Raw genomic sequence first — 27083 nt, 5'->3', positions numbered from 1 at the left:
TCTGGAAAGTTTGTGCAATTTATGTTATTTGCAACATCTCAACTCAAGCCCAGATATTATTCAATCAATACGACTTGAACACATGGACTGTGTGATTACTTGAAAAACGGCAGATAAAAAGTATACTAACGACTTTTACTGGAAATTGTGGGGATGTCAAGTGAAAACTGCATTGGATTTGGATGCAGTGCCTCTAAAATGCTACAGCTGAGAACAATGCTAGATTTAGGCATAAATTATGTAAGGGACATTTAAATATGAATGAAAAGACTAAATTTCAACCAAAGGAGATGGGGTGAAATAACTTTCTAAAATACATTTACATTCTCATATGACAAGAATATGCTTATATGGCTAAACAATTATTATATGAAAGAATCCAGCTTACATATTAAACACAAGTAAGTTCTGATTTACTGCCAACCTCCATTCAAGAAGTGCAGTACTCAGATTACTAGGATTCCAAGCTCCTGGGTCTCACCTAAATAACTGCAATAAAACAATTCAACACACCTCTAAAGTGCTATCCCTTTCCCTTGACCTCTGATATCACATGATCCATTTAGATGGTTTGATTTTTAAAAGAAAGTGCCTGACACGGCTGTTTCATGACAATAAATATACTTTTGAAAAACAATTAAAACATGACAAACTCACCTCCTTGATACCAGCCTGGTAAAGAAATATTATTGAATTGTATGCATTGCACTCTTTACTTCTACTTGTACTGAGTTCAAAGAACTTGCCTAGTGATTATTTTCCTCATTATCATAGTGAGGCCTGTTAAAAATGATGAGAATTTTTGGAAGTGAATGTCAGATGAACGAAAAGCAGCAGCCTGAAGGGTTGTTAAGACAATGACCAAAAGATTGACAGCATTTCACTGCAATAAAAAAGGAAGGATCTCATATTCAAGCAAGTCAGTCAGGTCCAGAGCAACCACAAGCGTCCACCTCTTCCATTAGGATTGATGATACAAGTGTAAATGTGACTACGATACTCATTAACATGATGTGTTCCTGCAGTTGTGTGCATATTAGTAGAACATGCACTAGCTTTTAGAGGAGGTAATAGAAAGTTTGGCTTAAAGCACAACAGGCTTGAAAGTTTTTGGCTTGAAAGAACTATTGTTAAGTTTGATCTATTTCTTGCCAACGATATGAAACCTGTCAGAAACAGTGAATCTATGAATTTTTCGATTTGTTTAAAATTATGTGATAAATTCATTTCAACTTATGGCTGAAAGAGTAAGGTTGGCCACTTTTAGAACACTTAAGAAAAGCAGGACACTTCAGTTTATTTGTTGACTGTACTCTAGATCTTTCAGATACTAATTAACTACCTGCTCTTGTAAGACATGCATCACCCAATGATTTTGCTCCCCTCATAAATGCTTTTCTAATTCAAGAAAAGTTAGAAAAGCAAAGTGGTAAGGGTATGGCTAACATGATGCTGGACTATTTAGGCCATGACTGTAAATTTGAATTCACTAATGGCAAAGGACAGTCATATGATAATACAGCTAACATGTTGGGTAGGTATAATGGCATGCCGCAAAAACATTGAGACAAAAAGAAGCATGCTTTACATATTCCACATGCTAGACATTCACTGAATCTTTTTGGCCATGGTGTAGTTGATCGCTACCTAGATGCTGCAATTTTCTTTGCTGCGGTGTAACAAATAAACACATTCTTCTCTGCCTCTACAAAATGCTGGACAGTACTCAAATCGTTTTTGGGTCCTGACTCCAGCGTACCAAAACATCTCAGACTCCAGATGGGAAGCACATGAAATGGCGAATTCAGCATTATCCACATTTTATGGTTCAATTACTGTTGCTGTTATTCACCTGAACATTAATGACAGTGAAAAAGTTTAAACAAGGAGTGAAACTGGTATTCTACAAAAGAAAAATAGAGGAATTAGAGTTTTTGTTCATGTTGGAACTTTGGAATTGTTTGTTAGATCAGCTCCTCAAACCAGCAAGGCACTACAGGATGCACAGGTAGCCCTTAGCAAATGTGCAAAGTTTTACACATCATTTCCTCATTTCTTAAGAGAAATCCAAAAGCATTTTGATGAAATTGAATTCAAAGCAAAACAAAAAACTTTTATATCTACCACATTTGTGTGAATAAATGGAAAATGAGAAAAAAGTCAATGATGGTGATGCACCTAATCTGATTAGAGCACTTTGTACAAGAAATAAGTTTTCAGTGACGTCCTTTAATCTTATGATGGATGCACATAAAACCAATTTAAAGAAAAGAGAAATCAAATACAACAATGTTGCACTAAAAAAAAACTGTATAAAAAGGTGTACAGCTTCTGATTAAAGATTTTTTTGCATCTGCTAGTAACACCCTGCTGAGGAGAAAGGTCATTTTCATGGCTGAAAAGCATCTAGAATGAATGGTTGACAACAATGTTTCAAGATTAGCTGCATGGCCTATCACTACATGCACAAAAAGGTGGAATGCTTAAGAGTTCACCATTTGAGCATGTCAGTGATTTTGTTGTCCAAAAATCAAGAGAGAAATTGTTTGAAGTTATATGCATTGTTTTGCTGCTTCCATTTGCTAAGTACTGTTCTGTGTAGTTGCTCGTGTTGTTATAAATTAGAAGTTCTCATATATGCTAAGAAATCAAAGTTTTTTAATTTGAAAGCATTTCATACAGCAAATAAGCTTATTGCAAGATATATGTTTTAGTCAGATTATTAGTCTTTCATTGTGCCTTCATGTCTGTATATATACAAACATAAAGCTTTGATATTTTTATTATCAGTGCCCTTTCTGTTGAAATAATACACTTTTTTGGTAATGCTATGTGGGTTCTTAGGTTTGACATAGTGGAGGGCCTTGTATTGACCTAATCTGGCCCTGGCTGACTGACTTACTCTATTTGCTAACAAAATGGAAGAAAATATAGGTAAGATTAACGGGAAAAAAACTCACACTTGAAGAATTGTACTGAAGCAGATTCTGCACTGAGAGATGGAGAAAGAAAACTGATAAAAGTTAAAAAGCTGAATAAAATTATAAACCAGATGCTTCAATTAACAATCCATGTAGAGTTTTTGAGTGTAAAAATGTGAGCATATTTATGTTGGGGTTTGCAAATGAAAGCCACACTATGGAAAAGAACCAATTCCATGCAACTTCTGGTTAAAACATACACTGAATGAAGGTTTAACAAAGTAATGTTTAATAAGTAAACAACTTGTCCTATAATAACTGACTAAGGTCTATAATAAATCATTGTCAGTGTAAAAAGAACAGAACAATCATAGTTTAAAGCAACATCAGACTATAACCCATCGAGCAATGTCTCATCAATCTTCGCTCCATTCACAGTACCAATGAAACAACTCTGAAAGTGTAAGCTGACACTGTACAGGTGAGACAAAAGAACCACCTGTTGCTGATTTCAAAACTATACAAAAGAAAACCTCAAAATGACTAAATCAAATTGCACACCGTAATTCACTGCATCAACACTGAATAAGACAATAACAGGCAGTATGTAAAGTTTTGTTTCAAACTTAACAAGTACAGCACATGTTCCTAAAAGAACTATAGATAGGAATGTTGACTGGTGAACTTCGCTCATCAATATTCAACCACATTCTTGTGCGCTATTTTTAAACAGGTGTTAATTCTTTTGTTTTAAAAATGGTTACTTCCTGTAGAAAAAGAAAGACACAGGAATGCAACATTAGCATATTAAATATCTACACAGATGGATATTCTTTTATATCCATTGATGAGATGTGGATATTTCTGGCTAGGCCAGCATTTTTTAGCCATCTATTGGAGTTTAACTGAGCAGCTTGCTAGTGTTAGGACTGTATATTTATATTTATGGACTTCAGGAAACTCGAAGATATTAGAACTATCTGGACATTGTCTGGTTGAAAAGGGACATTTTTAAACCAAGGGAGGTGGGAACTTGTGTTTTTGTTTTGGAGATGAGGTCGATACTTAATGTGGGATACAATCCCCCTGCTAATTAGAGAAAGTAAAGTGGCTATGAAAAAAGTCAGCAAAGCTTTGAGATAAGAGATGATGTTTTTTTATGCCCCTAATTTGGTGCAAATCTTTCTTTAAATTCTGGATTGCAGTGCAAAAAGGAAAGAATTGCCATTTCAGTGAATCAAACATCTATACTAAATGGTACTACCGGTGGGATAGTGGTCAATTACTAGTATGATCCTCCCTTCACAGTGATACTAGGCATTTTACAGAAAGCAACTAATTGTCGGCTACATTTCTGTGGCTTTTGAGTCAAATATAGGCTAAATCACACAAGGAAGTAAACCTGCATTCCTTGAAATGACATTAAAATGAGCCAGATAAACTTTTAAGACAATGTGGTGGTTTCATAGCACCATTAGTGATAGTATCTCTAGTTGTATTTAATCAAATTTAAATTCCCCAACTGATGTGGTGGGATTTCAAATTCAAGGCTATAAGTGCAGGCCCCTGGAATACTAGTCCAGTAACATAACCATTGAAATGGGAACCACCCAAGCAGGAGCACATGCCCCAATTGACAGAGCAGAGACATCGTGGAGTTGAGACTGGAATTACACTACAACCTGGTTAACATTACTGGTGCCTGTCATATCATCTGAGGCAACTTGCCCTCTTTTTTAAAAAGAGTGAATTTTATTTCACTTACCTCATTGTCAGCAGCCTACAGGTATATTGTGGGGTGATGTGTAAAATGGTAACTGTGGAAAGGGGGAAAAACAGGATACTGTGGTGTTGTGGGACTATTTCAGTTCCTCTTGACACATAGGAATATTTAAAAAAGAAATTTTAAAAACCTCAATTGTTCTTGGCAGCCTTTCCTCTTGCCATTTATACTATTCTTTGATATCCATTTTCTCGGAGGAGGAAGCTAGAACAAGCTATACGTGTAGCCTGTTTTTAGCAGCCACCACCAACGTCTTAAAATATAGCTGAACTGAGTAACAAGTCAGACATATAGCAAGTATGATTTAGGCAAGGGACAGTGATCATCAGAATCAGGTCTTTGTTGTACTCGTTTTATTCCCACAAAATTTAACTTTTACCTCACTAATTCAGAGCAGTGAAAACATGCAGGTACAGCTCTCGTATTTAGTTTAACCATCAAGATGCACCAAATTAGACACAGATTTATAGACTATTACTTTCATAGGTCAGCTATAGCATAGATTCACTGAAGGTTGCGCTATTTACACTTAAGGTTAAAGTTAAAGGCGCAAGAGTTGCCAATTAGGCTTTGGCTCAGGTCTTTTTTGGTTAGATACAGACTTGGGGTTTGCTGACCCTCACATGAGGAGAAATTCCTCTCCTGACCTCAGATTATTCTTCAGGCTTCTTAATCAAATGAAATTGGTTGGAATTTTACTGGTGCTGTGGGGCACCCAAACACATTTTTCAGCTGACCAGCAGCTATCTAGTTCTCCTTGAGGCTTCCTTTACTTTTAAGGACAGATGCTCACTCCCCACTTGCAGCCAGAGGGTTGGTGTTTTCAGCAATGTCACCAGGAACTGAGCGATAATATTTAACTCAGTAAATCGCAAGATTCTGTGGATTGTGCTTCAGAGATTTGGATCTCCATAAAACTTCGACACAATACTGCGACTGGTTCATGATGAGATGATTGCAACTGTCCTGAACAGATGCCTTCAAAATTCAGACCAGCAATGATTGTGAGATAGCCCCTCACACAAATTACAATCAGCCTAACAGTGGGTGTTCATCTTAAAGACAAACTGCCCTCTAGTGTCAGTATTAAGTACCACCTAGACGTATAACTCTTTAATCTCAGTTGCCTCCATGCCAAAACTAAACTGATAACCGGAGACATACATAATCTATAGCATGTGGATGCCTGCAGTTTCATTGCCTACTTCTCTTAATAAAAATCTCAAAAGGCCATCATTGATGAGGCAATCAAATACTGGATCAGCTCCATCAGATTATCCTTTTACAAATTATGAAAACGAGTGTTTGACAATTACCTTCACACAGAAGTTAAAGGCAACACAGAGGTTGTTGTCACTGCACTCCTATATTGCAGTGATGTCTAAATGTGTATCAGTGACAAATAAAGAGCGCTACAGAGTTTTCACCAGCAATGTGTCCAGATTCAAATGTGAGGACCATTGAATAAATGCTAATGTCCTTTTTCAAGCCAGCTCCACAAACATTCAGGCAAAATGCCTGCAAAATCAACTGCCATGAACCAAACACAGAGAGGATGGCCAAAAACAAATCCCCCTCCAGGTCTTGTTTTCTCAACTCTGAAATAGCCAGTGTTCCAGGAGGAAAACAAAACCACTACAAAGACACTCTGAAATACAACAGCATTAACATTAATAACTGGGATAAATTTGCTAACAATCGTTCAAAATGGCAACAACATGTCCATCAAGCTACATCACAATGTGACTTGCAATGTCTTAATGGTGAGACAGCACGGTGGCAGAGATAGAAAAAAAAGAAACAAATTCCACATTTCTGATCCTACTATTTTGTATGATGTTCTGCTCCATGTGAGAGTTGAGAATTAGCCTTTCAGTCACATGAGGACCCACAGCAGAAACTTGTAACTTTAAGGAGACCTCATCATTGAGCTGATGAACAGCAATGAGCTCAGAAATCTCAGTCGTGTCACTTGGAGCTATGGCCACTGCTGGGACTCCATCTGGGAGATGAGATTGTCTTGGCAGTAGGCAGCCAGTGAATCAGGCAAATGGCAAATTGGGTCTCAGAATGCTGGTATAAAGTCAGTCAGGTCCCTATGAGTGGTGGTGTTCGTGAGGTGAAGGCGGTTGTCACGGGTCAGCTATTACACCAAGTGTCTCTTCCGTGATCCACGTGCTGCCTGATGAGGAGGGTGAAGCCTGCCATTTCACAGATTACAAGGAAGATGCCAGGGTTCAAAAGGCAATCTCCCTATCTGGCAAATTGGCCACTCAAGTAGGTCAACTCGCCTGTGTGAAAGGACCAACCTCAATCTCCCCCACTGCTGGTAAATGCCGCAGTGGTGGGAAGACAGCAGCACCCCATTTTCCACCTTCACTTGCCATTTTATTGACTCCAAACTATTGCCCAACAGTGAAATCCAGCCTACTACTGCAATTAACCAATTATTCTAAGGCCATAAATAACTGAGAACTCAATACTGACGATCATTTAATAGTTTCATATGACATTACTCTGTTCTAATGAAGCCATTGAGCTGTTTATTTCTGCATTATAAAATTGTCACAGGGTAATGTGATCCAAACATACAAGGCAGTTATCAACTAATATCAGCTATAAAAATTCCAAATTAGAAAGGCTGCAAACTCATGAAGGTGAAATGATTAGAAGTGGCTGAAGAAAATGGAGTAATAAAGTAATCAATTGATTCTACTGCTACACGAAATTTTGGTCCAAGTTTGTCAAAGCTGCTCAGCTTTGATATGATAAAATCTTTTAACACTACAAGTAGTATTACAAAGAGCCAGGTCAATATACTCAGTTCTGATATAATACGTGTTTCTTCAACACAAATTGGTTTTAATGTGATTGAAGAATTACCGAATGCTATTTGTAGAACTTTCCCTACCTGTATTGGCTATAATGCGATTCCATCCCCATCACTTCAAATATTGCAGTTATTGCACGATTTTCTTATAACACGAGAATGGAACTGTCGCGTTATCAGAATCAACTGTATAACACGGACTATATATTTCTAGATGGTTAATGCTACTGGTAGAACACAGACTGACTGGTGCTTCTCAATTTAGTACTTCAGCTATCATAATGAGAGGTTAGAGGATCATGAGTCATTGAGCACAAGAAACAGACCCTTCGGTCCAACCAGTCCATGCCGATCATAATCCCAAACTAAACTGCCTGCGCTTGGCCCTTATCCCTCCAAACATTTTCTTATTCATGTACTTATCTAAATGTCTTTTACTTGTTGTAACTGTACCTATACCCACCATTTCCTCTCCAAGTTCATTCCACACTCAAAAATATTGCCCCTCAAGTCTTTAAATCTTTCACCTCTCAGCTTAAAAATATGCCCCATTGTCTTGAAATCTCCCACCCTAGGGAAAAGACACCTGCCAATCACCTTATCTATACCTCTCATTATTTTATAAACCTCTAAGTTCACCTCTCAACCTCCTACACTCCAGTGAAAGAAGTCCCAGCCTATCCAGATTTTCTTTATAACTCAAATCCTCCATTCCCAGCAACATCCTGGTAAATCACGTCTGAACCCTCTGTAGCTTAATAATATCCTTTCAATAACAGGAGACCAGAACTGGATGCAATATTCCAGAAAAGGCCTCACCAACCTTAATGTAAGGTCGCAATTCCTACACTCCAAGGTCTGAGCAATGAAGGGAAGCATTCTAAATGCCTTCTTACCCACCCAATCTATACGTGAATTAAACTCCAAAGAACTATGTACCTGAACCCCTAGGTCTCTCCGTTCTACAACACTGCCGAAGGCCTTACTTCTAATTGTATCAGTCTTGTTTTTATTTGTTTTACTGAAATATAAAGCATCACATTTATGTAAATTAAACTCCATTTGCCACTCTTTAACCCATTGACCCATTTGTTCAAGATCTCTTTGTAATCTTAGATAACCTTCTTCACTATCCACCATACCACCAATCTTGGTGTCATCTGCAAACTTAGTAACCATGCTTTGTATATTCTGATCTAAATCATTTAGATATATGACAAACAGAAGTGGACTTAGCACCGATCCCTGTGGAACACCACTGGTCACAGGCCTCCAGTCTGAAAAACAACTCTCCATGATCAGTCGCTGGTTCCTGCCATGAAGCCAATTTTGTATCCAATTAGCAAGCCCTCCCTGAATTCCATGTAATTTACACAACAACAACAACATCAGTGGTGTGTTCTGAGGAAGGGTCACCGGACTCGAAACGTTAACTCTGTTTTTTCCTTCACAGATGCTGTCAGACCTGCTGAGTTTTTCCAGCAACTTTGTTTTTGTCCTATGTAATTTACCTTTACTTATTAGTCTACCATGTGGAACCTTGTCAAAGGCTTTACTAAAATCCAAGTAAACGATGATTACCGCTCTGCTTTCGTCAATCATCTTGGTTACTTCCTCAAAAAGCTCAAGTTTGAGACATACTATTTCCCTTGCACAAAACCATACTGACTATCTCCAATCATTCCTTGCCTCTCCAAATGCACATAAATCCTCTCCTTCAGAATCATTTCTAACAACTTACCCACCAGGAAGTCAGAGTCATAGGTCTATTTCTGCAAGGGGCCCCGCAATTTCCTCCCTAAGTTCCCACGAAGTCCTGGATTACATGGGATCAAGATTTATCCACCTTTATAGTAAGATTGGGGCTGGTCAAGGACAGTAGTGGGAAGTTGTGCGTGGAATCCGAAGAGATAGGAGAGGTGCTAAATGAATATTTTTCGTCAGTATTCACACAGGAAAAAGACAATGTAGTCGAGGAGAATACTGAGATACAGTCTATTAGACTAGACGGGATTGAGGTTCATAAGGAGGAGGTGTTAGCAATTCTGGAAGGTGTGAAAATAGACAAGTCCCCTGGGCCGGATGGGATTTATCCTAGGATTCTCTGGGAAGCTAGAGAGGAGATTGCAGAGCCTTTGGCTTTGATCTTTATGTCGTCATTGTCTTCAGGAATAGTGCCAGAAGACTGGAGACTAGCAAATGTTGTCCCCTTGTTCAAGAAGGGGAGTAGAGACAACCCTGGTAATTATAGACCAGTGAGCCTTACTTTGGTTGTGGGTAAAGTGTTGGAAATGATTATAAGAGATAGGATTTATAATCATCTAGAAAGGAATAATTTGGTTAGGGATAGTCAACACGGTTTTGTGAAGGGTAGGTCGTGCCTCACATACCTTATTGAGTTCTTTGAGAAGGTGACCAAACAGGTGGATGAGGGTAAAGCGGTTGATGTGGTGTATATGGATTTCAGTAAAGCGTTTGATAAGGTTCCCCGTGGTAGGCTATTGCAGAAAATACGGAAGCATGGGATTGAGGGTGATTTAGCGGTTTGGATCAGAAATTGGCTAGCTGTAAGAAGACAGAGGGTGGTGGTTGATGGGAAGTGTTCATCCTGGAGTTCAGTTACTAGTGGTGTACCTCAAGGATCTGTTTTGGGGCCACTGCTGTTTGTCATTTTTATAAATGACCTGGATGAAGGCGTAGAAGGATGGGTTAGTAAATTTGCGGATGACACCAAAGTTGGTGGAGTTGTGGATAGTGCAGAAGGATGTTGCAGGTTACAGAGGGACATAGATAAGCTGCAGAGCTGGGCTGAGAGGTGGCAAATGGAGTTTAATGCGGAAAAGTGTGAGGTGATTCACTTTGGAAGGAGTAACAAGAATACAGAGTACTGGGCTAATGGTAAGATTCTTGGTAGTGTGGATGAGCAGAAAGATCTCGGTGTCCATGTGCATAGATCACTGAAAGTTGCCACCCAGGTTGATAGCGTTGTTAAGAAGGTGTACAGTATGTTAGGTTTTATTGGTAGAGGGATTGAGTTTCGGAGCCATGAGGTCATGTTGCAGCTGTACAAAACTCTGGTGCGGCCGCACTTGGAGTATTGCGTACAGTTCTGGTCACCGCATTATAGGAAGGATGTGGAAGCATTGGAAAGGGTGCAGAGGAGATTTACCAGGATGTTGCCTGGTATGGAGGGAAGGTCTTATGAGGAAAGGCTGAGGGTCTTGAGGCTGTTTTCGTTAGAGAGAAGAAGGTTAAGAGGTGACTTGATAGAGACATACAAGATGATCAGAGGATTAGATAGGGTGGACAGTGGGAGCCTTTTTCCTCGGATGGTGATGACTAGCACGAGGGGACATAGCTTTAAATTGAGGGGTGATAGATATAGGACAGATGTCAGAGGTATGTTCTTTACTCAGAGAGTAGTAAGGGCGTGGAATGCCCTGCCTGCAAAAATAGTAGACTCGCCAACTTTAAGGGCATTTAAATGGTCACTGGATAAACATATGGATGATAATGGAATAGTTTAGGTTAGATGGGCTTCAGATTGGTTTCACAGGTCGGCGCAACATCGAGGGCCGAAGGGCCTGTACTGCGCTGTAATGTTCTATGTTCTATATTTTCTAAGACCTCCAGCACTTCCTCTTTTGCAATTTGAGCTGTTTTCAAAACATCAATATTTATTTCCCAAAATTCTCTAGCCTCCAGTTCTTTCTCCACAGTAAAAACTGACGCAAAACATTCATTTAAACATCACTCTGATCTCCTAAGGTTCAACACAAAGACGACCTCTGATCTTTAATGGGCCTTACTCCCTCTCTGGTTGCCGTCTTGCTTTTAATGTACTTCTGGAATCTCTTTGGATTATCCTTAACCTTATTTGCCAAGGCTCTCTCATATCATCTCCTTGCCCCCTGACCTCCCTCTTAAGAATGCCCCTACGCTCTTTACACTGTTAAAGAGGTTCATTTGAACCCAGCTGTTTATATCTAATATATGATTCTTTTTCATTCTTGACTAGAACCTCAATATCTTTATTCATCCATTGTTCTCTAATGCGATCAAGCTTACTTTTCACTCTAAAAGGAACATAATGACTCTGAACTCTCGTTATCACCCTTTTGAAAGCTGCCCAATCATCAGACATCCCCTTATCTGCAAGCAGTCTACTCCAATCAATTTTTGAAAATTCTTGTCTCATACTATTAAAAAAAACTTGCCTTACTCCAATTAAAAATTTTGATTTTTATGGAAGGCTTATCCTTTTCTATAACGATTTTAGAACAAATCAAGTTATGATAACTAGACCTAAAGTGTTCCCCAACAATCACTTCAGTCACTTGCTCTGACTTTACCCAAGAGGTGGTCAAGTTTTGCTCCTTCTCTAATAGGAACATTTACATATTGAAAAAGAAAAAAATTCCTGTATGCATTTAACAAAGTCTTCACCATCCAAACCTTTAATACTATGGTAGCTCCAGTCAATGTTTGGAAAATTAAAATCACCTACTATTACGACCTGATTAATCTTACATATTTCTGAGACCTGTCCACATATTTGTTCCTCAGTTTCCCTCTGACTATTGAGAGGTCTACAGTACAATCTCATCAAGGCGATCGTTCCCTTTTCATTTCTGATTTTGACCCATATATTTTCACCGGATGATTTTTCTTAAATATCAGACAGCAGTAATGTTTTTGTTAATCAAAAAAGTTATCCCAAGATTACAAGTATTGTTGCAAAAGAAGGCATCAATTATCAGATTTCCACTTCAAATAAGAATTATCTAAGAAGTCTGCAGAACAATCCCAAAATAGTTCGTTTCTGTTCTCAGAGATAGCAAGAACTGCTGATGCTGCAGTCAGAGATAACAGTGTGGAGCTGGTGGAGCACCTCGGTGTTATCTTTTTACTGTTCTCACTCCATTTAGTACTGTTTTGTCAGAAATATATACTGGTCAGTTTTCACTTGAGAAAATTGTTGTTAATGAGCAGGAAGTGCCTAAAAACAATCGTGTTAGAGCCTTGGTGCCTGCTACCCTTAACAGTTGACTTACTGTCACTTTTATTGGAGCTTACGAGTAGGAAGATTTAGAGCCTGCATGAAACCAACAGCTAGTCTCCCTTCAATGGAAATCAGCATTCAAATTACATCACTAAAACTCTGGTCATCACTTGTAAAAGATGCAGGGATTACAATCTATGTGCAATGACATTCTGATCACACCAGAAACAATATTAAAATGAAATATTTTATAGTCAGAGGAGGAACCCTCAACCTGGTTCCACATAGAGCAAGGCCAAACAATAGTACCCATCTCATGCGTTATCTCTAATCTATTCAATAGATTACAGTTCAAAAGGGTCTGTAGTGCCGGCTCATCCATTCAATAATCCTGGAATGCCCTTTCGAGATCTGGAGCTCTTGTACCATAATGAAATGATGCCACAACACCAAATCATGATGGTCTTTCCACCAGTTACGCATTCAACTGATCAACACTGGTCTGCCACCAAGGAGTCAAACCCCACTCAAATTTTTCCCCAAAATATATTTTATTCTTGATATTTATAAATTACATTACAAAATAGAGTTGATTATAGAATTTGCAATAAAATTCAACTTGTCTCTGTACAATACATTCCATTCTTAGGTGCTTCATTACAATCATTATAAATGTAATATCTAAAATCTACGTTGCACATCAGATTTACAGTCTAAGGGCAACACATTTCAAATTGGAAGTTACAAAAGTGTAATAGAAATAGACTTTTCTCCATACAAATGTTCCACTCCGATGTGCTTCAAAACAAATTAAGTACTTTCAATGTTCATAATGTACATTCTTTGAGAGTCTCAAAGCCCGAGATGTTTTTGATAGTTTTGAGCCCTTCAGTGCACTATGGCTAAAAGGCCTGAGATAATGAACTTTATCTATTGATTGTCCTCCAACCTCTACCCAGAGTGGGATACAATAAACACAGAGGAGAAGCCCACCCATGCTCTTAGTATGATACAACTTGACTTGCATCTTCGAAAAAGGGATTCCCACTGTTTTTGGCAAGATAACTAAATATGTAGTCACATAATACAGAAGCTTGTCTCCTACCTGAGTTCCGTAAATTGTTATCTTCCGAGAAGCCAGCTTTTCAGTAAAAGCCACCATAGCAAAAGCTGCTGTCACTCCTTCCTCAAACTCCATATTCACAACCTGGAAAGAAGATTTACCTGATGAAAACTTGGTAGCAGTAATCTTCAGGCTACGAAAGTAAGCAATTTAGTTTCCACAGCGTGCAACTAGATTTTAGTTCCTTGTAATAGTATCTGTGGTTCCCAATGTCTCCTCATTGTCCCTTTATATTACAGAGCATGGAGATGCAATAATAAACATGATGAAGTAGGTTATTGTACAATCTTACATGATATGATGATACTAAACTCAGGACAGTTTCAAACAGAATACTGTTGTGCAAGGGAAATTAATAAAAGACATTACTAGAATTGAAGTTGAAGCTCTTGAAATTGAATGAATCATAAATTTTCAAGACATAATTATAACAAAAGCATTTAAAGAAATATTAAAAGGATAAAGATGGAATAGGTTTACATTAGATTTAGATCCAGCATGGAAGTGGCACTATTAGTACAATAGGCTGAAAATTCTTCTTTATTATTTGTTGAAATGACTGCAATTCTAAACTTTTATGCATGACAGAATGTAGAGCTGTAAGTTCTCAAATATTTTACTGTAGCTTATATTACTGTACTGCTTACATCATAAAGACTTTTAAAAGTTAATACTTAAGCAGCCAAAAATGTCATAATTACCTGATGGGTGACAACATCATTATCACATTCGTAAACACACCTTCCATACGGACCTTCACGAAGTGCCTTTGTAACTGATTCAATGTCAACAGTAGACCCTTCACAGATCACAGAGATGGGCCATCCTTTCTTGCCCTGCTCAACAAAATAAAAAGCAGAACTCTTAATAACCATTTCCTCCTAAGTATCAACAGTATCATTATTGTACATCCCCACTGTTAATATACTAGAGTTCAGCAATGAACAAAGCATAAGTAGATTAACACAGTGGCTATAAGAGGAGGTCAGGAGTTGGGCACCAAGCAACAATTGGTTCATATCCTTATACCTCAGTCTCTTTACCATCTATGAGGCTCAAATCAGGATTTTGATTGAATACTCACTGTTTGATGAGATAGATGATATCGCAACACTCAAGAAGCTTGACATATCCATTACAAAGCAATTTTCTTAATCCCCTGCATATTGTGGATCTGTACATGATCTACTGTATTACCAAAGCTATTCAACATGATGGTATCGACAGCTCAGGAAAACTTAGGGATGGGCATTAAAATGAAACCTTGCCAACAATATCTATTTCCAGTGAATTACAAAGAAGTACCAGATTGAACTGAATGGAGGATGTTATCAGCTGGGCCAATGATATTACACAGACCTGTCTTGACTGACTGCAAGTTAGTCAAACATGTTCTTCAGATGGAAGGTCATTTTTCTCTCAGTTCTTTGTGCAGCAGCCTCTCCCTCGAAGATGTATTATTTCAAGTATTGTGCACTGCCATTGCTTTTTTTTTGTGCACACGCTAGTGTAGGACAACTATTTTTTGAGGGGAGACTGACAGCATCTGTTGGCTGATCCTCTGCTATGGTGCCAAACAACAGATACTCTGCTGTCTTCACACTTTCTTGGTGGAGTCAGCAGTCATGTTACAGAGTTAAAATATTATAGCCACTGACACAGAATTAGAAAGGATATGGTACAGAAACAGCTCATTCAGTCCAAGCTAGGGTTTATGTTCCACTTTAACCATCGCCATATTTCCTCATCTGAATCAACCGTCGTAACAATCTAAACCCTCCACCCAATTTGTCTCGCTTCCTTTTAAATGCATTTAAACCATTTGTTTCAACCACGCCCTGCAGTAGTGAGCTCTCATCATTCTTTGGGCAGAGAAGTTTCTTCTGAATGGTCTATTGGACTTCTTAGAAGGGGTCTCAAATTGATGGTCCCATCTTATGCTCCTTGTCTCAAGCAGCAGCATTCTTTCTGTATCCACTCTGTCAAAACCTTTTAATGTTAAATACTTTTTTTTAGGTCACGTCTCAGTCTCCCTTCAAGAAAAAAAAAGACTCAATTCTTTCCTGATATATGCACCCAAGTACACCCAATGATGATTTTATGGTAATATTTATGGTAACTGGGTAAACTGCTCATGAAAATCATGTAGATAATATGAAAAGCCCGGATGTCCACATTGGCATGATCTGCAATGCTTTGCTCTCAAAAGAAACCCTGCCTTCTAGTGATGATGCCTTCTCCCTACAGGAAAAGTGAGAAACAAATATTTATTTCCCAAAATATATGCGTTGCAGACAGCCTGATACAACATGTTTCCTGTGGTGGTAAGTTTGTGGAGTAAGCAAGCCTTGGTCTTTTGCTTTTTGCACAGGACGTGAATATTACTGGCAAAGTCACCATTTCTTGCCCATCCTAAATTGCCTTTAAACTGAGTGGCTTACTAGGCCATTTCAGAGGCCAGATAAGAGTCAAGCACATTTCTATGGGTCCAGAATCACAGGTGAGGACAGCAGATTTCCTTCCCTAAAGGGCATTTGATTTTACAACAATTGATGGTATTGTCACAGTCACGTCATGTGAGATTAACTTTACATTCCAGATTTATTAATCAAATATTAATTTCATCAGCTACTGAGAACTCATACCCTAGAGCATTACTTGGGCCTCTGGATTACCAGTCTAGTGATATTTCCACTATATCAGTGCCTCCCTCTGTCAAGAGACACCTCTAATCCAGATATGATGTGCAGATCACTAGGCAGAACTCTGTGGAAAGCTGACATGTGAAGCAAAGGTGGCAAATCTAGGATTCCAATATCTAGTGCAGATGGAGATCTGCAAGTAGTAACTGAAAAGACCAGAGCACCTCGAGAAGTCATTGCATTCATTTATGCAGCACATTTGGAACCCACTGTCAAGATTTTGTAAAGGTGTTAAATTCAAAGCAAAAACGATAAAGAAAACTAGATACAGGGAAAGGAATAAAGACCATCCCAGGAAAAAGCAGTTATTCCAGTACAAGAATGAAATGAAACATACTCAACAAAAATATGATTTTAAAAATACTTTTATATGAAAATCCTCCTAGAAGAGGTCTTGTCAAGTTTCCAAACATTTCCAATTTGTGTTATGGATGAAACCTTGCCAAAGCCTAAAATCCAGGCCCTGCCCAGTGAAACAGAAGACAAATTTTCTAAAGGGATTGCTCATGTTGACAGCACCGCTTCACATGGAGTACAGAACCTGATGAAGGGTTGGATTTAGACAGATGCAGCACCACCCCCTTCGCTGCTGCCAATACTGCCAGTATATATATGCTACTGTTTTATTTGTTGTGAATGTTGAAAAGTCTGAAAAAAGAAAGAAAGCTGGCTGAGCTACTGGTCCTCTTTTGAACATGATTTAATACAGTAGGTTATCTGACACAAGGGGACAAAACTGTTTAAACAATGTTTGGGACCTTGCTAATTGGATCACACAGTTTCCTTTTGGCCTTTTATTTCCTATCAAGTTTGACCTTTTCCTGTATACTATGTTCCACCTGGTAGAGATAGTGCCAGGCTGCTACAATGCAGTCCTAAAGAGACAGACTTCACTGCTGACCGCCTAAGCTTCACCAGATTCACCAGATGTCCTCTTGTACTGGCACAGACAGATTGGTCATGCTCAGCAGCTGCGTGATGATCATCGCCTTGCTCTCCTGGCAGAAGGCATGGGCTTTTGTGCTGCTCCGTTCAAACCCCGGCCTTTTGCTCTCTCATTCAGTTTCCTTTCTTAATGTCCATTTGTCATTCATGCAGCATTAGGAGGTCTGCACGAGTTTAATGAGCAGATGGCCACATTTGTGTAGCCCGTAAAAACTTTGAACAAAGGAATCCTTAATTGTATGATCTTTATACTATTAGTCTGACAAAGGCAAAGCCCTTCTCCATGGTAACAGATTTATTCCTGTGCTTTTGTTACATTGCTGTATAGTTACCCATGTAGCGGTGTTGCTGATTGCAGGCTCCACTAGTTAAAAAAACTGAAGGCTGACAAAAAGGCACTTTACGAAGGTTGTAGAATGGTCAGCACCATCATTACAATTTATAATAATTGCATATTAATCATTCAGGAGATACTAATTCTTCTTTTTGTAAATGCAACAAGTAACTAAACCTCAGACTAGGACAGACCTAAAGCTTGGTTCCTGATCTACAATGATTTATTTGATTTCAGCCAGGAAGATAGTAGAGCATTGTGAGCAGGCAGAGACTCCAGATTCGAAACTGGAGGGAGGAAAAAAGAATATCACAGTTCAGGACCCTGCTCCAATGACTTCAGTGTAGAAGCTTGGATGTCCACAGATATCAGGGATCAGGCTCATTGGAGAGCTTGATGACACTCAGGAGTCAGAACGGAATATCATCATAAGCTTCAGGTTCCTACCACTGGGACCAAATGGGGATTCTGAACTCAGATTTACTGGCAGCAAGACCAAAATTGCAATCCGAGATAGCACGGTGTGGAACTGGAGGAACGCAGCAGGCCAGGCAGCATTAGAGGAGTAGGAAAGTTGACATTTCGGGTCGGGACTCCCACACTGTTATCTCTGACTCCAGCATCGGCAGTTCTTACTATCCCAAAATTGCAATCTACTTAGATGCGGCCTTCTACCTATAATTGCGTCTGGACAGCTGTTAAGGAGGGCAGTTGCATTCTTAATTATACCAGCTGGCAGCTTGAGTCTCAGCATACCCGTCAGCAGAAGTAGGTGCTCCCAAGGTTGGGCATGGACCACATGACTGCCTCAACAAGAAGATGCCTTTGACGGAGGTTGGCTTCAAAATAAAAGCAATGTTATGACAGCCGTAGTTGTTAGATTCCTCGGACGAGGGGGAAAACTCCTCAGCATGGATTGTTTAAGCTGAGTGGCGCTTTTCCCTACTTGTGCCCAGTCATTGGAGTTTGTCATTTAGTCTGCTGTAGAGAGGCTACCTCCATTGAGTTGGAGGCCTCTGTACATGCAAGCATTGGGAATTCTGCTATATGCAAAATGGCAGCCCAATCCTGTGGAGTAACCAGCCAATCCTATTCCCAGCCCCTTCTTGGATATCTTTTCAGTGACAAGGATACCGTGTATCCAAAAATCTGTGACAACAGTTCTACCCTGTATTTTAGCAGCTTCTTTCATCCCTAAGCCTGGGGCTGGGAGAATTCAGCATTCAATATCCAGAATCATACATAAAGAATGGCCGTTTGGGTCCAGCACCAAGGAAAAACTTACACCTAATCTATTCATAATCAGTCATCACTATTAAAACACAAGGGAAGTAGAGCAAAAACCAGAAGATTAAATTTTTTGTTCCTCATGAGTCTAACCAGAAATCACTTACCACTTTGTTGCTTAGGTTAAATAAAATTCCAATTACATCAGCTTGCACAAAGTATACCTAGTATATGTTACACTACTTCCCTACCGAGTAAAGGCTCTACCTGATGTTGTAGCAAACCATGCAGAGCAACATTCCACATATTCAATCCTTAACCTGCACCTCATTAGCTGATTTCAGGTATGAGAAAAATAATTCACTGTTTAAATATCATGCTTCCTGTGTAAATGGGCACGGGAGAGAGAGAAGTGAACCCAAAATCAATAAGGTAAGGGGCGATAGCTTAAAAGGCAGGTTATAACCTCCTGACTCCCTCCAACACAGGCATGCAGGCAGGTTAAACAGGGATGGAAGTGTGGTTCAAAATCCTGTGTCTGCACAATCCATCGTCAGTAACTCTACTCACATTCTTGACACCTTCCAGATAAAGTTTCTTAGCAGAGTACGGGCAACACTTCTCCACAGCACAATCCAAGCATCGGTCAGCAGCACCCTCAGGCTGGACAGAAGAATGAAAATTGTTAGTCCTTTTAGTTACTTTTGCCTTACCTTATAAAGGTACAAAAAATGACAATATACAACTCAATCCAAGTGCAGCACAAGAAAACTGTGGTTACACTTTCTCAACAGCCCACAGCATATTAAAACTAAACAGTACCAATTTGAAACACTAACTTTGATTCAGCCTGTGCTAAGTTGGTAGATCTTGTATCTCATGAGGATAGGTACTCTGCAATTTTCCTCAAAGAGCAGGGATAGGAAGAAATTAACCAGGGCTGCTGCCTTGTAAACAGCTACCTGTGCTGCTTCTTACATATGTCAGTCCTGCCTAGGCTGTATGAGGAGAGTTTGAGGTGGTTAGGATTGCATTCACTGGTGCTTAGAAAAATAAAGGAGGGAAGTGTAATGATACCATGGCTTTAAGAGGTGTATTTTGTCCTTTTTTTCCCAAAATAAAGAGAAGTTGAGACAGAAATAAGAGTGGTATGCTTCAAGCCAATAAAGTAAACAGCTTGTGAGGCCTTGGGTGTTCTTTTTTTAAGAAGGCTGGAACAATAGGAGCAGCCTGAATTGGTGGGGCAAGCTCCCACAGAACCAAGATTTTTAGTTTAGCTTTCAGTAGCTGTTGCTGGGATCTTGAAGCTCAAGGTAGAAGCTGTTAGTCCTCTCTCTGTAATAGCTAAAAGCTGGGGTTCTCTTCCTGCTACTAGAACCACATGTGAGACAATCTATTTTATTGAATTTGTCTTTGCCAACAGTGTGTTTATGGGATGTTACCATATTAGAACAGTTAATGAGTATTTATTATTTAGTGAATTACAGTTAAGCCAATTCTTTTATTTTGTCTGTATTTTAACTATAGTATATGAACAAAGTGTGTTTTGCTTCGAGCCTTGTAATTGAACCAATCGAATTGCATCTGGAATGCAACATCTGACATTTGCCTTTAAAATAAGGCAATGTTAGGACCTAGGCTATCTCCTGGACTTGTTTTGAGGGGGTTTGGTCTGGTCCATACAGTATTTTCTAAGCTTCTATGAGATTCTAACAGGATTAGAGAGGTTAGATACAGAAAGGTTGTTCCCAGTGGTGGGGAAATCCAGAACCATGGGGTCACAGTTTTAGGATAAGGGATAAACCTTTTAGGACTGAAACAAGGAGAAATTTGTTAACCCAGAGAGCAGTCAGCCTGTGGAACTTGTTACTACTGAAAATAGTTGAGGCCAAAACATTATGTGTTTTTGAAAAGGCGGTAGATATAACTAGATTACACTAGTAAATTAAGAGGAGGGTGGGGAGGGGAAGTCAATGCAGCTTCAAAATCAAGTAATATGAGTAAAGGAACAGTCAGGAATGCTACTTCAGGTATGGCAGGAAATGGCAAAGCAAAGCAGTGTATTGATTCAACCGGAAGAGAGAAACAGTAAACAGAAATCGTAATAAAGCATCAGTACCGAGGGTTACAGTGTATGGTCCAAATAAGAGTTCTATATCCAAATGCACATACAGTATAGGAATAAATTAAACGAGCTGTAGCTGTTCGTTTGCTTGCCGAGCCAGTTGTTCTGTGACGTGCAGACGTTTCGTTACCACCTAGGCAACATCAGGGCAACCTGTAATTGAAGTGTTGCTGTTCTGCTCTATTCCAAATTTATATGATCCTCGGGTGTGGTGGGTCTTGTCACTTCTGGTTCTGTTTTTCAGCAGCAGTCCGTATATGGGGTCTATTTCTATGTGTTTGTTAATGGAGTCCCGTGTTGAGAACCAGGCCTCCAGAAATTCCCTTGCATGTCTGTTGTTCACTTGTCACTTTGTCGCAGTCGAACTGATGGCCTTCATTGTTTGTGTGTATCGAGGCAAGCGAACAACGGACATGCAAGGGAATTTTTGGAGGCCTGTTTCTCAACACAGGACTCCACTAACAAACACATAGAAATAGACCTAGTATACGGACTGCTGCTGAAAAACAGAACCAGAAGTAACAAGCCCACCACACCAGAGGATCATATAAATTTGGAACAGAGCAGAACACCAACGCTTCAATTAGAAGTCACACTGATGATGTTGCCTACAATGTTAACAAAACATCTGCACACCACAGAACAAGCAGCTCAGCGAGCAAATGAACAACTGCATTCACAACCCGAGCTACAAATTTTCGCTAAGACCTTATAAATGAGCTGCAGGCACAAATACAAATTGGAGATTCTGATATAGTAGCCATTACTGAGGCATGGCTGCAGGATGGTCAGGACTGAGAATTAAATATACCAGGTGATAAGGTTTACGACTGAGACAGGCAAGAATGGCAGAGGAACTGGAAGCCTTATTGATTAGAAACAAAATTATGTCAGTGGTGAGGGAGGATATAATGACAGAAAAGCATTCTGTGGAGACAGTATAGGTGAAACTGAGGAACAGTAAAGGATCTAAAACAGTATTTAGATGTTGTGTACAAACCCCTTGGTAACAGCTGTGATGCACTAGATTGTATCAGTACAGAAATTAGCCAAGACTGTAGCAACGCCAGGATAGTATTAATGGAGTGTGTCCTGGATAGTTTCCTACAGTAATTTGTCCTTGATGCCACAAGGGTACAAGCAATATTGGATCTAGTAATGAGTAATGAGCTAGATTTAGTTAGTAACTCAGTTGCATACAAACATTTATCAAATAGTGATCATAATAAGAGTTCAATGTAGCAGTTGAAACTGAAAAGCATGAATCAGTTGGACCTTTGGATTTAGGAAAGGCTGACTTTAATAAGACAGAGGCTGTCCACAGCAAACTGAGAAAAAAAAAACTGCTAATATGCAAAAAACTGAAGAACATTAGACGATGTTTAAAGAAACATTTAATGAAAAACAGAACCAATTTATATCCTTGAGAGGGAAAAGCTCAACCTCATAGAAAAAACAGCCATAGGCAACTAAACAGCAAAGGGACAGCGTAAAACTAAAAGGGCTTAGAAAAATGCAAAAAAAAAAAAAAAGACCAGATACTGATGAACGGGAAAGATACGTAGACCAGCAAAGGGCCACAAAGTAGGCTATTAGAATTACTAAGTGATTCTGAAAAGAAACTTGCAATGAACATCAGAATCGATAAAAGTTTTATAGTTACATAAAGGGAAAAGCAGATGTTCAAGAGCAATGTTAGCCCACTAAAGACTGGAAGTGGGGATATTATCAATGACTATGGGGAAATGGCAGATGTGTTGAATAATTACTTTGCCTCAGTTTTTAACCATAGAAAAAGAAGAGACTTTACCAGAAGTTATTAAGAAACTGACAGTGGATCGGAAGCAGGAACTGAATAAACTAAACACACGTGAAACTTCAATGATGAGGAAATTAGAGAGTGACAAATCCCCAGAACCTGATTGTTTCCATCAGAGGGTTTTAAAGGAAGTAAGGGAGTATATTGTAAACACCCTAACTATAATCTTTCAGAGTTTCCTAGATACAGGAGTCATCCCTCTGGATTGGAAAATATCACGTCGCTCCATTCTTTAAAAAAAAAAAAAAGGGGTGAAAGCAAAGCCAGAGAGAGTAAGAACTGCAGATGCTGGAGTCAGAGATAACACAGTGTGGAGCACTCACATTCCACCATCCCACCTTGCCCAGCCCCACGTCTCCTCTCTCTATTTAATTCAGAGCTCCCTTCCCTCTTCCCCCATTTCTGAAGAAGGGTCCCAACTTGAAATGTCAACTTTCCTGCTCCTCTGATGCTGCCTGGTCTGCTGTGCTCTTCCAGCTCCACACTGTGAAAGGAAAGCCAGGGAATTACAAAGCAGATAGCCTAACATTTGTGTCAGGGCAATTGTTGGAGTCTATAATTAAAGATGGGGTAACTGAACACCTTGAAAACATTCAGTTAATCAGGGACAGCCATCATGGATTCATGACAAGTCGGGCATGTCTGACAAACCTCACTGAATCTTTTTAAGAGGTGACTAAGATTAATGGACAGAGGAATGTCTATGATGTTGTTTATATGGATTCTGGGAAGCATTTGATAAAGTCCCACAGAACAGACTGTTAACTAAGTTGTAAGCCCATGAAATTTGAGAGCTTATTACTGACATGGCTAGGAAATTGGTTGAATGGAAGATGAATGAAAGTAGGGTGGGTGCTCAAATTGGCACGTGACCAGTGCTGTCCCGCAGTGACCTGTGCTAGGACCTCAATTACTCATTATTTATTAATGACTTGGATAATGGCAATAGAGAGGCATATATCTAAATTTGCTCATGACAAATTAGGCAGCATTGTAGCCAGTATAGGTGAGAGAATAAAATTCCAAATCAACATTGATAGATTAAGTGAAGTGAATGGGAAAACTATGGCAGATGGAATTCAATGTGAGTAGGTGTGAGGTTATCCATTTTGGACCAGAAAGGATGGGTCAGGGCACTTTCTAAATGGTATGAAGTTAAATCTGGTGGACATTCAAAGAAGCTTAGGAGTTCAAGTGCACAGATTTTTGCAATGTCACAAACAGATACAGAAAATAATCAAGAAAGCTAATGGAATGCTAGCATTTATATCTAGAGGACTGGAGTTCAGGATGCAGGAAATATGTTCAGCCACAGGTCCTGATTTGCCAAATTGAGTGGCTGGAGTTGTGGATGGACTCACTATGGAGCATCCATGAGGCTAAGAATGCCACGAACAGCACATTTAGTGAGCTGACAAACCACAAGTAAGAGCTACACAGATAGAAAAACATTGGGTTAGAAAGACTAAGCGTGGGCTGGCAGTGCAGGTGCCCCCTGTGACCATTCTTCCCTCAAACAGACACACCCGTTTAGATACTTTTATTTTTGGGGGAGGGTGCTGGTGTCTCCGTGGTTCTGTTGTACAGCAGGGAGGACTGAAGTGTAGGTAAGGAGTAGTGATAGGGGACTGAATTGTCAAGGGCACAGATAAGTATTTCTGTTGCCACGAGCGGGACTCCAGGATATGTATTACCTCCCTGGTGCCAGTGTCAAGAATATCTCTGAGCAGGGACAGGATATTCAGGAAGGGGAGGTTAAGTAGTCAGAGATCCTGCTCCATTTTGGTATTAACAGCATGGGCAGAAAGAGAAATGAGGACCTGCAAAGGGAGTTTAGTGAGTTGGGTAGGAAGCTTAAAAGCAGGGCCTCTACGGTTGCAAACTCAGGATTATTTCCTAAGCCATGTGCTAGTGATGCCAGAAAGATGACGGTTGAGTGCATGGCTAAAGAGCTGGTGCAGGAGGGAGGGCTTCAGGTAACTGGATCATTGGGATCTCTTCTAGGACAGGAGGGACCTGTACAAGGACAGGTCGCACCTAAACTGGAGGAACACCAATATCCTTGAAGGTTTCCTCGTGCCACTTGGGGGGCTTTAAACTGATATGGTAGAGGGTTGGGAAACAACAGTAGGTCAGCATGTGGAGTGTTTGAGGAGAAGGTTGATATTAAGTCAAAAATGTCTGATAGGAAAAGTAGGCAGAGCAGGTTCATGAATATGGCAGGACTGGCGGACTGACATGTATTTAATTTAATGCAATGAGTATAACAGGCAGTATATGAGGCAGACGATCTTAAAGCCTGGATTAGTACATGGGACAATGATGTTGTAGTGATTACTGAAATCTGGTTGAGAGAAGGGCAGGATTGGCAGCTCAAGAATCCAGGGTTTTGACGTTTCAGGCAAGATAGAGGAGTGTAAGAGGGGTTGGGGAGTTGCATCACTGATTAAGAAGAATGTCACAGCTGGACTAAAAAAGGATAATCTTGGAGGACTTATCCAGGAAGTTCACGAGGAGAATTTAGCAATATGAAAAGGGGTAATCACAAAGATGCGGTTATGCTGTTGGCCTCCCAGTAGCCAACAGGAGACAGAGGAACAGATAGATCAGAGAAAGATGTAAAGAAAGCAGTGTTTTAGTGAGTAATTTTAACTTCTCCTATGTTGACTAGAACTCCCTCAGTACCAGGACCTCAAGACAGGATCAATAAGCTTCACACAGTCAAGAAGTAGAAATCACATCTGGAGTGATAGACAGAAAGAGGAAAGAGATTCTGCTGAGGGAATACGAGCAGCTAGGGGCTAAATTAAAATGTAGAACCAAAAAGGTAATCTCTGTATTAATAGCTGAGCCATGAACAAATTGGTACAGGATCAACAAGATTAATGAGTGGCTCAAAGATTGGTGTGGGAGAAACAGATTTGAATTCATGGAATATTGGCACCAGTACAGTGGAAGGAGGGAGCAGTTCCAACAGGATGAGTTCCACCTGAATCATGCTGGGACCAGAGTCCTGGTGAAACACATGGCTTTTAACTAGAGCTGTGAATAGGGCTTTAAACTAAAAAGTAGGGGGTTAGGTTCAGTCACATGGAAAACTATGGAAAAAGGGCTCAGCAGAGGTTATTAAAATTTCCAGAGGAAGTAATAGGACAGAGAGTATGGAAAGGGTCAGGAATCTAACTTCAGGCACAGCAGGTAAGTGTAAAAACTATGAAAAGTGGGGGGCAGCCAACATACGACTGAGGGTATTGTACTTAAATACATGCAGTGTACAAAACAAGGTAAATGAGCACATAGTGCAGATTGAAATTGGCAGGCACGATGTTGTGGGTATCAAAGAGAAGTGGCTGCAAGGGGATCAGGGCTGGGAATTAAATATCCAAGGGTATGCATCCTACCGAAAGGATAGGCAGATGGCAGAGAGAGCGGGTTGCTGTGTTAGTAATAAATGAAATTTAATCAATAGTAAGAAGTAATGTAGAGTCAGACAGCATAAAATTTGTACGACCAGAGTTGAGGAACCACAAAGGAGTTGGTTTGAATTATGTACAGGCCTCCTAGTAGTAGTCAAGATGTGGGGATGAAAATAAATCAGGAGATAGAAAGGTCACGTGAGAAAGACACTATTACAATAATCATAGGGGACTTCAATATGCTGATGGATTGGAAAAATCAGGTTGGTAGTGGATCTAAAGAAAAGGAATTCATGGAATGTCTATGAAATGTTTTTTTTGGAGTAGCTTATGGTAGAACCCAGTAGAGAATAGACAATTCTGGATTTGATGACGTGTAATGAGGAAGGCTTGATTAGGGAGCTCACCAGCACCGCTCACTCCACGATTCCCTCATCTGCTCCACACTCCCCACTAATTCCACCACCCCCGGCACCTTTCCTGCAATCACAGCAAGTGCTATACCTGCCCCTGTACCTCTCCCCTCACCTTCATCCAAGGCCCAAAGCAAACCTTCCATATCCGACAGGGGTTCACTTGTACATCCGCCAACCTGGTCTACTGTATCCGTTGCTCCCGATGTGGCCTCCTCTATATCGGTGAGACCAAGCACAGACTCAGGGACCGTTTCGTGGAGCATCTGCACTCTGTACACGATAATCGACAACGCTTTCCGGTTACTAACCAGTTTAACTCCCCCTCCCACTCCCTTGATGACATGTCCATCTTGGGCCTCGTCCAGTGCCACAGTGACGTCACATGCAAACTGGAGGAGCAACACCTCATATTCTGCCTCAGGAGCCTACAAACCAATGGC

The 27083-nt window shown here is 39.9% G+C and overlaps 1 protein-coding gene across 1 annotated transcript; it reads right to left on the bottom strand.

Moving 5' to 3' along the window:
• Nucleotides 1-3613: 3613 nt before the first annotated feature.
• Nucleotides 3614-26765, bottom strand: zgc:154075 (uncharacterized protein LOC556929 homolog). The gene is made up of 5 exons (XM_048615212.1): nucleotides 26756-26765; nucleotides 19438-19530; nucleotides 14361-14495; nucleotides 13642-13743; nucleotides 3614-3688 (listed from the first exon to the last, which is right to left on the bottom strand). The coding sequence occupies exons 1-5, from the start codon at nucleotides 26759-26761 to the stop codon at nucleotides 3647-3649; spliced, it is 378 nt and encodes a 125-aa protein (XP_048471169.1). The 5' UTR covers nucleotides 26762-26765; the 3' UTR covers nucleotides 3614-3646.
• Nucleotides 26766-27083: the final 318 nt, after the last annotated feature.

This window comes from Rhincodon typus, chromosome 31, assembly GCF_021869965.1.
Source record: "Rhincodon typus isolate 14 chromosome 31, sRhiTyp1.1, whole genome shotgun sequence".
In the NCBI taxonomy this organism is placed as follows: domain Eukaryota; kingdom Metazoa; phylum Chordata; class Chondrichthyes; order Orectolobiformes; family Rhincodontidae; genus Rhincodon; species Rhincodon typus.
The sequence above is the reverse complement of the archived record's forward strand: the minus strand, read 5'-3'. Positions and strand labels throughout refer to the sequence as shown.

What these genes read in the sequence shown, in the direction of transcription:
- zgc:154075 (XM_048615212.1), bottom strand. An exon ending in ATCTGGAAGGTGTCAAGAAT is followed by an intron (nt 14,496 to 19,437) that starts GTGAGTAGAGTT and finishes TTTGTTGAGCAG; the next exon opens with GGCAAGAAAGGATGGCCCAT. An exon ending in TAACAATTTACGGAACTCAG is followed by an intron (nt 3,689 to 13,641) that starts GTAGGAGACAAG and finishes CTTTTTCTACAG; the next exon opens with GAAGTAACCATTTTTAAAAC.